Genomic DNA, 16,777 nt, shown 5'->3' on the forward strand with positions numbered 1-16,777 from the left:
CGCAGCTTTATTGTGTGAGTAGTTCTTTGTATGTATAAGTAGAGTTTATAAATAATCAATTGTTTCCACGTTAAAACATAATCCTGGGGAGCTGGTGTTCGCGCGAGTGAACAGAAACGGGGAGGATTTAAACCTCGCACCGCCAGGCGCCTCCTCAACTTCCTAAGAAACTAGCGACTCGGGAGAAGGCACCTGCCCTCGTCGCCAGCTTCACATTACGCCAAGGGGCCGATTCACATTCCCCAGCTGCTGAGCAGGACTCTTTGTGGACTGAAAGCCCAAAGAGACAGGTTTCCTTGCTCTCACGCCCGCACGTCCCCGTCCTGGAGGGGATGGAAGTTTGAGCGAGGACGCAAAATGGCGCCCTCGGCCGCGGCGGCTACCGCCGCCGGCCCCGCACCCGGCCGACCCGCCACGGACTAGTGTCTGCGCCAGGCGAAGGCGACTCCGCGAGCCCTGTACTCAGACCGGAAGTTCGTCTCGTGAGGGCGGAAGTTACCCTCGTGAGGGCGGAAGGGCTCCAGGCCGGGTAGGAGCGCTTCGGCTCCCTTCGCGTTCAGTCACTTCCGGGGCGGAGCGGAAGTTGCTTTGTTTTGCTTCAAGATGGCTGCGGGGATGTATTTGGAACATTATCTGGACAGTAAGAGCAGGCTGGAGGAGGGGGTCAGGGGTCACAGACGGGTGGGGGGGATCGGGGCTGAGGAGCTCTACGGCCCCGAAGTCTCGGTGGTCAGAAAGTCACAGTCGTGAAGGGTTGAGTGAGAGAAAATACTGGAGGGTGTGAAGAAATAGGGGGCGGGGCACCGGGGTCGAGGCCTCGCTCTGGGGTGTAGACGGGGGAGGGGCTGCGCGGCAGGGCTGGGGGACGGCTCTTGAAGGGTTGGTGGGCATAGCCGGGAAGATATTTGCTGCCCCCGTCTGCAGCCTCTCTGGCCTCAGCATATATCATTTTCTTAAAATCGTTCCGAATCGGTCGTTTTCGTATTAATATATCATCCACTGCCATTTGGAGCAGCGATGAAGATCTGCTCGCGGCTCCTCCAACCAGTTCTTTCGAAGAAGCGGCTTCTCGTGGGATGGGGGTCTACGAGTGACCACTGTCAGATGATGAACTGGAAGCCTTCTCCTCTTGGAGTAAAGATCCAATTCCCATCAAATGGAAATCTGGTGTTACGTTTATGCCATTTGTGTAACCTACCTCTTCACAGAGTCTGTCACCCTATGCCCTTACATTTGGCTTACCGTTGAGAGTCATTCATTCATTCGTTTTTTGAGGTTCTGCTATGGGTCAGACATAATGGCAGGTACTGGCGACATACAAGGATGAGTAAGACCCGGCTCTTGCCCTCAAGTGCTCATAGTCTCGTAGAACACAGGTTCTGCTCATATTTATAAAACAGTGTGACAAATGAAATAATAGAAATACATTACAAGGACTGTAGGTAACACTGGAGAAAGAGGGGCTCATTATCTGGGGGTGTAGGTAAAGCTTTACAGAGGATGTGATGTATAGAAACTTGAAGGTTGAGTGCGGAGAGGGAGAGGGAATTGCAGGTTGGGGAAAGCATCAGCAAGGGTGTTATGATGGGTTTGTGGCAAAGCCAGGGAAAAGTGAGGCCAGAGTGTTTGATATGTAGGACTCCGGGGTGGAAGATTGGGAAATGAGACTGGAGAAGGTAGCTGGGGCTAGGTTGTGCAAGGTCGTTTAAGCCAAGCTAAGAAGCTTGCACGTTATATTTATTTGTTTGTTTGTTTGTTTGTTTTAGCTGCATTGGGTCTTCGTTACTGCCCGCAGGCTTTCTCTAGTTGTGGTGAGCGGGGGCTACTCTTTGTTGCAGCACGCGGGCTTCTCCTTGCTATGGCTTCTCTTGTTGCGGAGCATGGGCTCGAGGTGCGCGGGCTTCAGTAGTTGTGGCACGCGGGCTCAGTAGTTGTGGCTCGCGGGCTCTAGAGTGCAGGGTCAGTAGTTGTGGTGCACAGGCTTAGTTGCTCCGCGGCATGTGGGATCTTCCCGGACCAGGGCTCGAACCTGTGTCCCCTGCATTGGTGGGCGGATTCTTAACCACTGCACCACCAGGGAAGTCCACCACTTTAAAGTCCACGCACTTTAAATAGCGAGGAACCAACGGATTTTCTAAATAGTGATTTTTTTTATATAAAGGAAAATAAATGTTGCATGATAAATTGGAGCACGATGACATTGGTAATAGGGACATCAGTTAGTGATAACAGTCCTGGTCAGAGATGAGGGCCTGATCTCAGGGAGTGACAGAAAGTGTTTAGGAGTTAAATGTGACAGGATTGACTGACTGAGTGGTTGAGAGAGAAGGAGGAATCTAAGGTGACTTCTCTATTTCCTGTTTGGGAAGTGAGGTTGACAGTAAATCATCAACAAGATAGGAAATTCAGGAGTAACAGTAACATATTTATTCAACTTAGATTTAAGCATAGGAATGGTAATTGTATCTGTAAGAGTAAATGAGATGGAGATCATTCAGAGAAAGCAAGTGAGAAAATTAGAGGATTAAATTAAGTGTAAGCTCAAGAAAATATTAACATTTAAGGGACAGGCTAAGGAAATGTCAGTGATGGAATTGCTAGAAAGTACGTGATGAGATTTGGAATCTTAGGAGGAAGAAAGTTATTCGAAGACGAGAAGGTGGTGCCAGATGCTGCAAACGTTAATTTTTTTTAGGATAGGACTAATAACCTGTCATTTGATTGGTAAGTCATTGATGACTTTGTCTCAGTAAACTGGTGGTGGCGAACCTCAGTTTATAGGTTAAAGCAGTGGAGGCATTTTAAAAGTTGGAAGTGGAGTCATGGGAAGAGATTTTTCTTTTATGAGAGAGACTTAAGTATTCATGCATTTATTCAAGTATTTATTGAGGATCCGCTGTATGCACATCATAGTTCTAAACTCTAGAGAAATAGGAAAGAAGACAGATACATCTAACCCTTCTGGAGAGCTGGGGAGACATACCAAATAACTAATTACACAATTACTTATTTAAGTACATTGGATAAGAGCCCAAAAGGGTAGACATAGAATACCACGACAGGGACTTCCTTGGTGGTCTAGTGGTTAAGACTCTGCGCTCCCAATGCAGGGGCCCTGGGTTCGATCCATGGTCAGGGAGGGAACTAGATCCCACACGCTGCAAATACAAGATCCCACATGCCGCAACTAAAAGGTCCCGCACGCGGCAACAAAGAACCCGTATACTGCAACGAAGACCCCGTGCGGCGAAATACATATTTTAAAAAAAAATAGCATGACAGCATAATCCAGGGCACTTGTTGGAGTCTGGGGCAGTCAGGGTTGAGCTGAACTTTGAAGAATGAACAGGAATTTGAAGGCCAAGAGGTATGGTGGAGGTGGGATGAAGACGACTGGGCAGGGCATTCTGGGCAGAGAGAGTAGTGTGTGAAAAGCCAAGTGTCAGGAAGAGCAGTGGCAAGTTCAAGGCACTCAGAGGTGGCCAGTGTGACAGAGCAGAGAGAGCACAGCCCGGGACTGACGTGAGTTAGGGCTGGTGTGAGGGAAGCAAGGCCGGAAGTGCAGAGTAGGAATAGGGGTATTGCACTAGGAGGTTACTAGAGGGTTATAAACAGGATAGTGACTTGATCAGATCTGCATTTTTTTTTTTTTTTTTTTTTTTGCGGTACGCGGGCCTCTCACTGCTGTGGCCTCTCCCGTTGCGGAGCACAGGCTCCGGACGCGCAGGCTCAGCGGCCATGGCTCACGGGCCCAGCCGCTCCGCGGCATGTGGGATCCTCCCAGACCGGGGCACGAACCCGTGTCCCCTGCATCGGCAGGCGGACTCTCAACCACTGCGCCACCAGGGAAGCCCAGATCTGAGTTTTTAAAAGAACATTCTGGCTACTGTATGGAGAGCAGATTGGAGGTGTGTGTGTGATGAGTGGTGGAGGGTGCCAGGAGGGTGTTTGTAAGTTGAGGGCAAGGAGCTTGGAGACAGAGATGGAAAGGAAAGGAAAGGGAAAGGCTGATTTGTTGAGTCAAGTCACTGAAGGGAGGAAGGGTGGGAAAGCTGTGTGGAGATGGAGGGGTTAGTTGTGGAAAGAGGCGGCCGTGACCTCTCCTGAGAGCAGCGTGACGAGTGCTGTAGGAGATAATCGAGCGGTCTGAAGGAGGGAGAACCGAGTGTGTTTTGGACCTGTTCTTGGAAGCAGCTGTAGGGCCTGGGACGTCCAGGGAGGCTCAGTCTCTCCTCTTCTCCCCAGGTATTGAAAACCTGCCATTTGAACTGCAGAGAAACTTCCAGCTCATGAGGGACCTGGACCAAAGAACAGAGGGTACGTGCAGAGTAAGGAGTCCGGTGTATAGTGAGTGTGTATATGATCGTTTCTTCTTCTGTTTGGTGTTACCGTATCATCCGGTCTGGATCGCTGCAGCTTCTCTCTCTCTCTCTCTCACTCTCTTGCAATTCTTGAGAGTAATAATGACCCATATTTGTGTGTCAGCTTTTCCATAACACGTGGAGTATTGTGAGAGTGCCTCAAGAATTCAAAGATGCTATGCTCTTTATATTTCCCTCAAGAAGAATTTAAAAAACCAAAGTCATTCCTAGAATCATTTCTGTTCTCCATGTTCCGTATGTTTATAGGAAGACGAGAATGTTTCTATCCCATTGGATTGTACTGTCACAAAATTGACTGTGGTTTTAGACTGCAACTCATGTTGGTAGACAGGAACTTTGCTGCATGAGAAGATCTTAGAAAGAAAAAAAGAAGGAAAAGCAGCAATGAACAAACATCAGGATCTCTACACTGTAGTCTTCAGCCGTACAGAAGCACTGGGTACCATCTGTGGCCTTGCCTGGACATGGAGCAAGTTTGGCTGCACTGAGGCATTCGTTTGGAGCCTGAGGCCACACTACAGTGGTCAGGTTTGTCTCTTCAAGGTCAAAGGTGTTTGTTGGAGCTATCCCCCCACGCCTGCTGATGGATATATAGGTGCATCCTCATGTAACTGCGCCCAAGGATGTAGCAAGCTGTTGTTAGAATACCTAAAGCTGTGATTTCAGTTACTCTTGGTAAGTTTACTCATGAAACGGTGAGCATCGTCTAAAATCCTGGACGTAGGGGCTTCCCTGGTGGCGCAGTGGTTGAGAGTCCGCCTGCCGATGCAGGGGACACAGGTTCGTGCCCCGGTCCGGGAAGATCCCACATGCCACGGAGCAGCTGGGCCCGTGAGCCATGGCCTCTGAGCCTGCGCGTCCGGAGCCCGTGCTCCGCGACAGAAGAGGCCACAGCAGTGAGAGGCCCGCGTACCAAAAAAAATAAAATAAAATCCTGGACGTAGGCCCCTGAGAACTCCCTGCTGAATGCTGAGCACCAGCTCTTTGCTTTGTAATACAGTTCCAGCTCTCGAGTTCATGCACAGAAAGACCAGTTGGAGATAACTGAACTACATCCATGCTTTTCCAACTTCCTCCAAGAGCCTCGAATGAAGCGGGGCGTAAACCTAGTGTGCACACAGGTCTTCCCTGTTACCTACTGCTGCCCCGTGTTGCAGTCATACTTTTTTCTCCATCGACATTTTTTGTGAGCACTACCAAATTTTGGGCAGTGGGCATCTAAAGTCTCAGTGTCTTGGGACGTCACCCGCCTTGCAGAAACGTTTGGAGCAATATCTAAAATGAACAAACAGAAAAAAAAGTGATGGGAAATATAAGCAAGTTGCAAACGGTGTGCAAAACAGGGTGGGCAGTAAGTAGAACTGTGCCGTGAATGGACCAGGGCCTAATTTTAAATGGTGAGATATAGATGTACAGACCTGGAAGCCAGCAGCAGCAGATGACCCAGCCTGGTTTGTAGCACTCAGAGCTGTCGTGGGATGTTTTCGAGACGAGAAACCAGATGGCTTTTGAGACAAAAGTTCATGGTTCAAGAGGCAGCAAGCCTCGCAAAGAAGCTATCTTCAGAGAGTGACAAAAACCCACTTCGTATTAGTGCCGGCTGCCAAGAATCCCTCATTATGGTTCAATAAATTCAGTTCCAACTATGGTAGCAATGTTTTCAGCACCCGAAGGGACCTTTGAAACAAATATTGTGAACATGTTGCATTACTTGAGTACGTGGCACAGTACCTAGGAACGTTCAGTACGTTTTAATTCGAAGGTTATGATGGTCAATGGAAAAGGTCCAAAGAGCAAGAGCAAGAAGTGTGTTCCACCTCGCCACTCAGGGGCCATTGTGACCAGGCCTCTGTCTTTGTTGTAGACCTGAAGGCTGAAATCGACAAGTTGGCCACCGAGTATATGAGTAGCGCCCGCAGCCTGAGCTCCGAGGAGAAACTGGCCCTTCTCAGACAGATCCAGGAAGCCTATGGCAAGTGCAAGGGATTTGGTGACGACAAGGTGCAGCTTGCCATGCAGACCTATGAGATGGTATGGCCCTGCTCACGGCCCCCGCCTGCCCCCCGTCCATTCCTTGGGGTCCTACACCCCCTCCTTCAGCCGTGCTGGGATCTGTTTTGGGTCTGGGAGATCCATAGAATGTGCCTCAGCCTGTTTTCTTTAACTGGAACCAGCCCTGTAGCTCTTCCTTCTCCTTCCTTCCCACCCAGGTGGACAAACATATTCGGCGACTGGACACAGACCTGGCCCGTTTTGAGGCTGATCTGAAGGAGAAGCAGATTGAGTCAAGTGACTATGACAGCTCATCCAGCAAAGGCAAAAAGAGTGAGGAGGGGGGCGGGGCTGTGAGAGGTGGGACGAGGACCCCAAGGGAGAAGCCAGCCTGCTCTTCAGCTCCAAGGGAGGGCCACCGGCTTGGAGGGGCAGGGGGAGGGGGGCTTAACCCATCCTTCTGTCCCCCTGCCTTCTGGCTTCCCCCCCTCTTGCCTAGAAGGCCGGACTCAAAAGGAGAAGAAAGCTGCCCGTGCTCGTTCCAAAGGGAAAAACTCCGACGAAGAAGCCCCCAAGGCCGCCCAGAAGAAGTTAAAACTTGTGCGCACGTGAGTGTGTCAGGGAGCATTTTGCCAAGGGACAGACTCCTCTTTCCCGCCACCTCACCCCAGCCACAGTGCCCCTTGCCACTTTGCTGTCTCCTGTGCCAACAACTCCCCTTGCCATTTTGGTATCTGCTGGATACAGAGGAGAAGCCACAAATCAGTAGCCCCACAAGGACCTCCTCTGCCGGCTCTGAGCATCTCAAGCTGTAGCTTCCCTTCCTGCAGATGACACTTTCTCTCCCTCTTGGCACGCAGAAGCCCTGAGTATGGGATGCCCTCAGTGACCTTTGGCAGTGTCCACCCCTCTGATGTGTTGGATATGCCTGTGGATCCCAACGAACCCACCTATTGCCTTTGTCACCAGGTCTCCTATGGAGAGATGATTGGCTGTGACAACCCTGATGTAAGAACTGTTTTGCCTCAGGATGGGCAGGTTCTGGTGGACATGAAGGGAGTTGGGTACAAGAAGGGGGGTAACGGTTGAATAGGGGGACTTCGGGATAGGAGGAAGGTAGTTGGAGTTGGTTGGCCTTGGGCCCTTCAAGAATTCTCCCAAGGGATGGAATAAGGGAGTACTCCTAAGGGATGGGGGGGGGGATGGAGGGTGGGAGGGTGGGTTCTTTTCTTTCCTCTGCCCCACCCTGGTCCCTGAGTTCTGCTGCTTCCATCCTCTTCCTTTTCCAGTGTTCCATCGAGTGGTTCCACTTTGCCTGTGTGGGGCTGACCACCAAGCCTCGGGGGAAGTGGTGAGTGAGAGCCGCGGTGGGGCTGGACTGTCACCAGCTGAGTGAGTGACAGAGGGCATCCTCCCTTTCGCTCACTCTCTCCCCCTTCTCTGTCACGTTCCTTTGTAGGTTTTGCCCACGCTGCTCCCAAGAACGGAAGAAGAAATAGACAAGGGCCTTGGATTCCAACACAGTTTCTTCCACGTCCCCTGACCTGGGCTAGTGGGGAGAGGGATGCCTGGCTGGGGTCAGGGAGAGGTGGGTGGCGCGGAGTTGTCATCCCCTCTCCTCCCCTCCCCACTCCTGGTGCTGAGGCTGCCCCCAGACCCTGGTACCGGGGTTGCTGCAGCCGCTAACGGTATGTGCTGTCATTCAGCCCGCCCCCTTCAGAGGGAAGGGGTCTTGCCCACTGTCCTTGTGCCTCCATGCTGAGGTTGGTGCTGTGTTTTTGAGGGATGGTCCTCTTTACTCCCCTTGCTTTGTATTTAAGGACTGGGGCCGTAGCGTGGGGCCCTCCCCCAGCCTCCTGATCCCCTCCCCTCATGGGGGGTCATGGCGTGATAAACTTTCTTCACTCTCTTCCTGCTTTTCCAGCGGGGGCTCCTCCAGATCATCTGGGCAGTGGCCCTGGCTGAAGGGTCACCCCTTCCTCTGTGCCAAGAGGATTCGTCCTGGTTTGTGAGTGGGAGGGGCAGGGTGGAGTGCAGATATCTCATATGTAAAGGAATTGGGTCTGTGAATAAAAGCTGTACATGTTGGCCTGCAGTGTTTATTGTAGAGACACTATTTTAGTACATGTGCTAAGCATATTTTGCATCCTCTGAGTTGGCTAAAAGGTGGGAGGATGACATGCCAGAAGTGAGACAAGATGTGGAACCAGAAGTGGTACCTCTGCCCCAGAATCCACAACTTCTCTACTTCTCTGGAACCACCAGAGCTGCCTGGGGACTGTGCCTCAGACCAGGGGTTTCCAAAACCTTTAAGATTCTACATCTTTTCTCCCTCAGATACCTTTCACTTAATTTCCAGTAAATGTGTATTTTGTGCTTTATACGTAACTGAGTATCAGGCTGACTTACTTTAAACACAAAACAGAAAAACACATAGTTTGCCCTACACCAGTGAGCTGTCTGGCCCGCCTCCACCAGGAAACCACCTCCTTAGACGGAGCCCCCCTTATGCCCCATCTCCTCCTCACCCGAACCCCCTCTTGCTTCCCCTTCGGCTCCTTACCTGGAGGCGCCCTCTCCAGACTTTGTGTTGTACGTCCCATCTCTGCGCGCCTCACTTCCAGGCCTCACCCCCTCTTGAGCAGATTGTAAAATAGGGCTAAGAACAGTATCCACTTTATGGGATCACCTTGAGATGAAATAGATGTCACGCGTAAGGAACAACACAGGAGCTCCGCCATCCAAGGCACCGAGTCGGTGATCACTCTTGCCCTCCTTGTCCTCTCGAGCTGGAGCGTGACACGCGGGGACCCGCACCCGCCCTCCGACCGAGCCCGGGCAAGCGTCCGTTTCCCCGCCCCCCACCCCCCGCGTGGCCCGCCACGCCCTTTGTGACGTCGGCGGCCTCGCACCCGCGGCCCCCGCCCGCCGGCTAGCCCTGGCACAGCCCGTTAGAGGCCGCTCGGTCCCGGGAACACGGGTGACCGTCCGGGGCCATGAGGCAGCTCGCCGCCGCCTCCCTTCTCTCACTCCTGAGGGGTGAGCGCGCGTCCGCCCCCGGAGCCCTCCCTGCACCGTCTCTGAATCGCCTTCCCCTGGGCCGGCCGCTTCCAGCCCCTCCCACCGCCCCCCCCGCCCCAGCCCTCTCGCCCTCGCCCGCGGGCGGCCAGACGCCCCGGTCCCCGTGTGCACGGCCCCGCTCGCCCGGCTGCGTCCGCCCGGCCCGGCGGGTGTCGGAGTTGGGTCCATCCGTGGTCTGTTCCCCGCCCCGCAGTGCTGCTCCTGCCTCCAGCACCGGCCCCCGCCCAGGATTCCCTCTCGACCTCCACTCCGGGCAGCCCCCTCTCTCCCACCGAGTATGAGCGCTTCTTTGCGCTGCTGACCCCAACCTGGAAGGCAGAGACCACCTGCCGGCTCCGCGCAACCCACGGCTGCCGGAACCCCACCCTCGTCCAGCTGGACCAGTATGAAAACCACGGCCTGGTGCCGGAAGGTGAGGGCCCGCCTCGAGGGCCAGACCTGTGCTCGCTGGACCCGGGGCGAGGGGGTGGCTGGCACCTCACCCTGAGCCCGCGTGCTGGGCTCTCCATCCCCCGGGAGCCCGCCGCCCCGTCCCGCCCCCTCCCAGAGGGCGTGCCCCCTCCCAGAGGGCGTTCCCCCTGGTGTGTTCACTTCCGCCGCACGCCCTTCCCCAGGCGCTGTCTGCTCCGACCTCCCTTATGCCTCCTGGTTTGAGTCCTTCTGCCAGTTTACTCAGTACCGTTGCTCCAACCACGTCTACTACGCCAAGGTGAGGCCGGGACAGAGGTTGGATCTGGTGTCAAGGATCAAGGGACAGGCGGTGGCAGTGGCTCCAAGCCAGCCTTAGGTCCTCCCTCCCTGCCACTTTGCCATCATTTACCCAGATTATACGTGCGTACAGTCTCACCTTGGGCATTCAGACTGTCAGAACAGTCCTGTTACTGCAAGAAAAGTAGGGAAGAGGGATGGGAGGAGGCAGAGATAAGCCCTTCCAGCAGGTCAGTGCTGTCATTCAAGTCAAATGCAAAAGACTGAAGGCAGGAGTGTGGGCCAGACGGGAGTCTGATCTTGCAGGGGACCCTTTCTCAGGTCTAGAGAGTTCCACCGGGGGCCATGTCCCCTCATTCCCACCCAGGAACTGTGAGAGAGGAGACCCGAGGGACAGGGGCTGAGGATAAGCAGGAGTAGAAAAGTCCGCCCTTTGGGAAAGTCGTTCCCACTTTGCTTCTCTCCTTGCAGAGGGTCTGGTGCTCCGAGCCAGTCTCAGTCCTCTCACCAGACACTCTCAGGGAGGTGGACACTTCCTCTGAAGTGCCGCTCACGACGATGACCTCCCCCAAGTCCTCCCACATCACAGGTGAGACCCTCCCAGCACCCGGGAGACTCCCAGCCTCGAGTCCCACGAGTCCCGGAGCCCAGGGTTTAAGGCATCAGTGGAAGGGATGTGGGGAGATGAGCCAGTGGAGGTGGCCACGGGCAGCTATTTACATAGGGAGAGCCTGCTTTTTCTGAATACAAGTTAGGGCTTTCGTGTCCCAGGATGTTTTCTGACATTACGTACATTTCTGCCCTGAACCGATTTTTCCTAGCTCCCCAAAACCTTCCTACATTAAGAAGTGCTCTGGGACTTTTCCCAGCTAAAATCTTCACTCTAGAAAGGACTGGTTGCTAGGTATTCAGAATACTTGGTGTTTCCTACGTGAGGGGGACAAAAGGTGGTATTTGAGGTGGGTTGGGGGGAGGACCACTTGTAAGGGAGGTGGAGAGGGGACCGGTAACGCTGCCACCACGTCGCCATGGTAATATTCTTTTATTTTGAGATTTGTATTCTTTCCTGTGTTTTTTATGCTCGACTGCATGAATATGTGTAATTTGTGCTGCCTTCCTCTGCCTTTGTGTTTACGTATGTGTTTGTGTGTGTTGATGTGTTTTTGTCTGCGTTTATACGCGTCCCTCTGCGAACAAAGACACCGGGGGTCAGAAACCTGACCGTCCCTTTCCCTTCTCTCTCTTGGTCCCTCCCAAACCCTGCTGCAGCCACAGAGCTCCAGCCCTGGCCCGAGCGGCTTAACAGCACCGTGGAGGAGCTGCTACAATTCTCCTTGTCCCTGGGCGGCCAGGATCAAGGGCAGGAGCTGGAGGGACAAGAGGAGGAGCGGGAGGAAGGACAGGGCACAAAGCAGGCGCTGGAGGCGACGTCTGGGTTGCAGGCAGACCCGGAGCCCAAGACCCAGTCTGAATTTGTATCCTCCAACCCTTCCTCCTTCATTCCCCGGGTGCGGGAAGTGGAGTCTACTGCCGTGATGACGGAGGACATCCAAGAGCTCGTCCGATCCATGCAGGAAATGGATGAAATGAATGAAATGAACGATGTATATGAGGAGGAGAATATCTGGAAAGCCCAGAGCCCCGGCAGGTACAGGAAGTTCTGTCTGCCCCACCGGCCCTACCCTCCCTGCTGTCTTTGGGAATGAGAAGCCCCCTTTGCCAGCCTCGGCCTCCAGACCCACTCACATCTGCCTGGGCTTCAGGTGCACCTAGCCGCCGCCCGCCTCGCCTGCTCTGTGGCCGTCATGGGCTTAGGCACTGCCCTAGAGGGCCGTCTCTACATGAAGTAGTGGGGTGCGCCCTGAACCTAGAGTTACCAGACTTGGGTTCTGGGGCTGTCTCTGGCCCTGATGAGCACTGCACCTTTTACTTCCCCTTTCTGGACCTCAGTTCCTCATTTGTAAAAGGAGGCAGTTGGTCTGGAGGCCTCCAGGGCCCCATCCGGCGTGCTAAATGTGTGTGACCAAGACTAGACGCTAAGGGGAGGGGAAGAGAGTGGGTGGGCTTTCTGCCCCAGCCCTCTGGCCCATCCCTCCCAGCCGGTGCCATCTTCTTGCAGTCTCCTGCAGCTGCCCCACGTGGAGGCCTTGCTGGCACTGTGCTACTCGATTGTGGAGAACACCTGTGTCATAACCCCTACAGCCAAGGCCTGGCAGCACTTGGAGGATGAGATCCTTGGTTTCGGGAAGTCGGTATGCCCACCATGCCATTTAATGGCTCCACGCTCACCGGGCAGCCTCTGGGCCTCGGGAGTGGTTAATGGGCGGGGCTACATAAAGCCCGAGGCATCATTGGAGAGATTCTCTCCAAGTGAGAATCCCTTCTTTGGAAGGGCATCTCCAGCTCCCCTTAAAGAAGGAAGTCACAGGACTGAGTCTGGAATCCATTTCAGTCCAGAATTCATTCGGTGGCTGCGCCTTGTTAGGTTTGAGTCATCTCCTGAGCCAGTTCACCACTGGCAAGGCTTGGCTTTACCTTAGATGTAGCTCTTCTTTCCAGAGGGATCATAGAACCCTTTCCAGGGATCTGTAGAGAGATCCCAGCCTCGACGTGTCCTCAGCACCCAGCAGGTCCCAGGAAATAGGACTTTCAAAAAGTGCAAGTTAGCAAATGTTTGTTGAGAGCTGGTATGCTACCCATTCATCCGTTTGTTCAAATATTGATCGGGCTATAGGTGTTTGAGATGTGAGCAGCTGTGTCCTAGGTATTTTAGCAATGAGTACAACAGATCCCATGCCCTGTCCTCCTGGAGTCCGGTGGGAGAGACAGACGCGGAAACAGGGAGAACGGTGTGGCAGGATCAGTGCATGACGGACAAAGTGCAGGGAGCAGATGGAGAGCACAAACGTTGCGTTGGGCTGGATCGGAGAATCGCCCCTTGGAGGAACTGATGTGTAACCTGAGACCCGGAGCTAAAAGAAGTTAACCAGGCAAAAGAAGGGGTTGGTAGAGGTTCCTGCTAGCGGGGTTAATATCAATATGTGCGAAGTCTCTGAGGCAAGAAAGAGAAGGAATTCCACGTGGAACCAAAAAACAACGAGCACACTGCTGCTCCCGGCCCGCAGGGAGCCGGGGAGCTATAGTGGCGTTACAAAAGGAGTGTGGGAGGTGCTGGAGAGAGAGCTTTTCTGGGTCTTTTTGTTTTTGTGTTGGAGTGTAGGAGGCTCAGGAGTGGTGGAGGGCTCACTGGATTTTAAGGCTTGGTTGAGGGAACAGTCAGGAGACCGTTTTACCTGGAGGTAGAGTCAAAGAGATAATAAGGGTCCTGATGTGAATAATCCTGAATGGCAGTCTGAAGCATTTGTATTTAATTTGGTAAGAAAAGAGAATTCAGTCATGATTTGGGGTCAGGGACATGATGCGTCCCCCGCATGCTGTTAGGAGGAACAAGCAAGGCGACGTAAGAGATTCTGTGACTGTGACACGCTGACGGGATGGACTGGCGATGCTGCAGGGCGAGATCTTCCTTCCTCCTGGAAGGCTGGGGAGACTCGCTCAGGGCAGAGAGCCCCACGGGGAGATGATCGGCTCCACGTCCAAAATGTCATCCAAGAACTTGGAGGTTCTGAACCTGGGTGCTCGGGCAGAGGACAGGTTTTGGAGTCGGATGCACCAGGACCAGTGCCTCAGCTCCACGTGCACTAGACGTGGGTTTGACTCAGCCTCACGGAGCCTCGGTTTCCTCTTCGGGCAAACGGAGGCCTGCTTAGTACCTATGCTAGTAGGAGGTTCCTGTGGAGACCAGAGGAGATGATGGCATTTATTGCCGTGGTGGCAGCACTGTGCCAACTCCTTGTGAATATTAGCGTTATCATTAGCGGAGATGAAGGGAGGGTGAGTCTTTTTCAGACGGGCTAAGGTAGACGTCTGTCAGGCACTTGGCCGTGGGGATTTGGAGCTCAGGAAAGAGATCAGAAGTGATGGTAAAGGTTTGGGTGTCACCAGCAGGGACATGAATATTACCTGTGAGTAGATAAAATTATCCAGGAAGAGGGTGAAGAAACAGAGAGCCGACGGGAGGTCCTTGAGAACCCTTGGGGAGGGGGGCAGGGAAAAGCCACAGGAGCTTCTGGAAAAGACTTAATGCAGAGACATTCTGCGGAGCGGCTCTGGAGGGCGGAAGCGGGGGAGTCTCAGCCTCAGTTCCTCAGCCACACTTCTTCTCAGGTCTGTGACAGCCTTGGGCGGCGACACGTAGCTACATGTACCCTCTGTGACTTCTGCTCCCTGAAGCTGGAGCAGTGCCACTCGGAGGCCAACCTGCAACGGCAGCAGTGTGACGGCTTCCACAAGACGCCCTTCGTCAGCCCCCTGCTCACGTCCCAGAGCATGTCCGTCGGCACCCAGGTACCGAGGAGGGTGGCCTGCAGTGGCCGGGGGCCTCAGGCCGCAGGCAGGACGGGGCAGCAGGGGGGCCAGGACGCCCACCTCTCCCCTGTGTCCTGTGCCACAGATAGGGACCCTAAAATCGGACCGCTTTTACGGGCTGGATTTGTACGGCGGGCTGCACATGGACTTCTGGTGTGCCCGGCTGGCCACCAAGGGCTGCGAAGACAATCGAGTCGCCAGCTGGCTCCTGACTGAGTTCCTCAGCTTCCAGGATGGGGACTTCCCCACCAAGGTCAGCGCCTTCCCCAAAGCTCAGCCCCGCCCTGCTCACCCCGGTTCCTTCTGGCCCCTTGCTCTGGGGCACCCTAGGATGTGGAGCGGGGCTTGGGCCCCTGGCCTCACTGAGCCTCCTGCCTCTCTCCAGTAGACCCCCCGGACCCCCAGGAGAGCAGGATTGCGCTTAGCAAAGGAGTAGGAATCTGGAGGGCTGGGCGGGCACAGGGCATGGGAGCATGAGACAGTTCTGGTCCCAGCTCTGCCAGTTACCTGCAGGGGTTGAGGTGGGGGACTTCATCTCTGCCCCAAACAGCTGCTGATGGTGACCCAGTGCTTCCCTGCCTAAGTCTGGAGGCTCCTTCCCAAATCTTCTAGCGCTTTCCCTCTCAGTGGGATCAACTTTGCTCCCTGCCTCCAGGGTTACCTCCCCCCACGGAACTAGCTGCTGTAGCTGAGAGCCCAGCCCCTCCCTTCTGTGGTTTAGCAGGAAAAATCAAGACCAGGAAAAGCAGAGGCAGCTTAAGAAAGGGCTTTTATCTGAGCCGAGAGGTCTCTGCCCAGCTCTTCTCCCTGGGCCCCTAGATCTGGAAGGGGTCTCGGACTGCCTTAGCTGCTCCCCTGGATTTATAGATGGGCAGACGAGGGAAGTGACTGCCCCAGGGTCATACATTAGAGGCACTTCTGACCTCTTCTGCACTAAACAGTCCCCTAGGAAGCTCCCTGAGATGGGACCGCTGCTTGGGCCCCTTCCCGCATTCTGGTCCCTTAGTGCCCTTTCCCTGGCCCTCCTCCCTCGGCTGCTTTCCCAGCTAGCTGACCAGCAGGGCACCCCCTTCTCACCTCCAGCTGCGAAGCAACTGAACCATGGCTGAGGGTGGGACGGGGAGGGCAGAGGGGACACCCCGGGTGCAGAGGGTCTGGTTCTGTGCCCTGGTCCTGCCATCGTGGGCGTGCTCTGCAGGGCTGGTGTCTGTGAGGCTTCTATGTCTTCCCACCTCCCATCCCCCGCTCCTGGCTTAGATTTGTGACTCAGAATATGTGCAGTACCTGAACTACTGTGCCTTCAAAAGCCAGCAGTGTAGGATGAGAAGCCGGAACCGGAAGGTGAGCCCTTCCCTCTGCCGCCCCCGCTGCCTCCCATCAGCCCCAAGGGCTGGTCCGTTCTGGGCCCCCCGTGGCGTCCGAGCATCAAGGGTGTGGCGAGTGGGTGCGTCTCCGGGCAGAGCCTCCTCCGTGGAGCTCTGTCCCCACTCCTCCCGCCTTGGGGTGAGCAGCTCTCCCAGGCCCCCAGGCAGAGGGTCCCAGGAGGGAGGGAGGCTGCAGATCAGAGGCCCTGTGGATACGCCAGGAGGGAGGAAGCCCAGCCGGCTTGGGCCTGAGAGGCTGAGGCCTCAGTCTTGGCCTCTTGCTGTTACTCACCAAGTCGTCTGAGCCAAGTCACTTCCTCTCCAGCCTCAGGCTCCTCATTTCTGAGAGGGGGCGGGTCGGGCTCCGTGGTGTGTCTCCTGCTTTAAAAACCCACATCTGAGTTTCCTCCTTCCCTCTGCTCCCTGTGCCCACGCCCACCCACCTCCTGTTCTTGAATTTCTGTCACCTCTGGCTCCTGGCTTTCCCCCCTGGACCACGTGCGCCCAATCCCCGTGCAGGTGTCCCGCATGGGATGTCTGCAGAATGAGACGTACACCGTCCTGACCCCGGCCAAGAGCGAGGACCTCGTGCTTCAGTGGAGCCAGGAGTTTAGCACCTTGACTCTCGGCCAAGCCGGCTGAGCTGGACTCTGCCCTCTCCCCACCCACTTTCCACACCCTCCATTGCCTCAGACCCCAGGTTGTCTCTTACTTGGCCCAGACTCACGTTTCCCTCGGGTTGGGGCAGCCGTCCCAAAGAGGTCTGCGATGGGAACTCCACCTACCTTAAAGGATGTCTTTACATAAAAGGTTTATTTGAAA

The 16,777-nt window shown here is 54.6% G+C and overlaps 2 protein-coding genes and 1 long non-coding RNA gene across 9 annotated transcripts; 2 read left to right on the forward strand and 1 right to left on the reverse strand.

Annotated features, from left to right (window-relative positions):
- The first annotated feature begins 552 nt into the window (after positions 1-552).
- On the forward strand, positions 553-8,486 carry ING4 (inhibitor of growth family member 4). 3 transcript variants are annotated; one of them, XM_082635567.1, is made up of 8 exons: positions 553-640; positions 4,246-4,317; positions 6,247-6,413; positions 6,593-6,707; positions 6,874-6,982; positions 7,235-7,382; positions 7,664-7,725; positions 7,834-8,486. In XM_082635567.1, the coding sequence occupies exons 1-8, from the start codon at positions 604-606 to the stop codon at positions 7,871-7,873; spliced, it is 750 nt and encodes a 249-aa protein (XP_082491693.1). In that variant the 5' UTR covers positions 553-603; the 3' UTR covers positions 7,874-8,486. The 3 variants fall into 3 exon arrangements, with proteins under 3 accessions (XP_082491693.1, XP_082491694.1, XP_082491695.1); XM_082635568.1 differs by having other exon boundaries at positions 6,877-6,982; XM_082635569.1 differs by having other exon boundaries at positions 6,593-6,698; positions 6,877-6,982.
- Positions 4,493-9,221, reverse strand: LOC309812077. Of its 2 annotated transcripts, none has more exons than XR_014295282.1 (3): positions 8,938-9,221; positions 5,801-5,942; positions 4,493-5,657 (listed from the first exon to the last, which is right to left on the reverse strand). It is a non-coding gene; the product is annotated as an uncharacterized lncRNA (long non-coding RNA). The 2 variants fall into 2 exon arrangements; XR_014295283.1 differs by having other exon boundaries at positions 5,801-6,059.
- A 42-nt stretch (positions 9,222-9,263) lies between these two features.
- Positions 9,264-16,777, forward strand: ACRBP (acrosin binding protein). 4 transcript variants are annotated; one of them, XM_082635542.1, is made up of 10 exons: positions 9,264-9,413; positions 9,649-9,867; positions 10,070-10,164; positions 10,635-10,752; positions 11,433-11,811; positions 12,283-12,415; positions 14,391-14,570; positions 14,677-14,844; positions 15,849-15,932; positions 16,475-16,777. In XM_082635542.1, exons 1-10 carry the CDS (start codon positions 9,371-9,373, stop codon positions 16,595-16,597), a joined length of 1,542 nt encoding a protein of 513 aa, XP_082491668.1. In that variant the 5' UTR covers positions 9,264-9,370; the 3' UTR covers positions 16,598-16,777. The 4 variants fall into 4 exon arrangements, with proteins under 4 accessions (XP_082491668.1, XP_082491669.1, XP_082491666.1 ...); XM_082635543.1 differs by lacking the exon at positions 15,849-15,932; XM_082635540.1 differs by having other exon boundaries at positions 15,849-16,604.

This window comes from Mesoplodon mirus, assembly GCF_964341445.2.
Source record: "Mesoplodon mirus genome assembly, chromosome: 11".
NCBI classification, from domain to species: Eukaryota; Metazoa; Chordata; class Mammalia; order Artiodactyla; family Ziphiidae; genus Mesoplodon; species Mesoplodon mirus.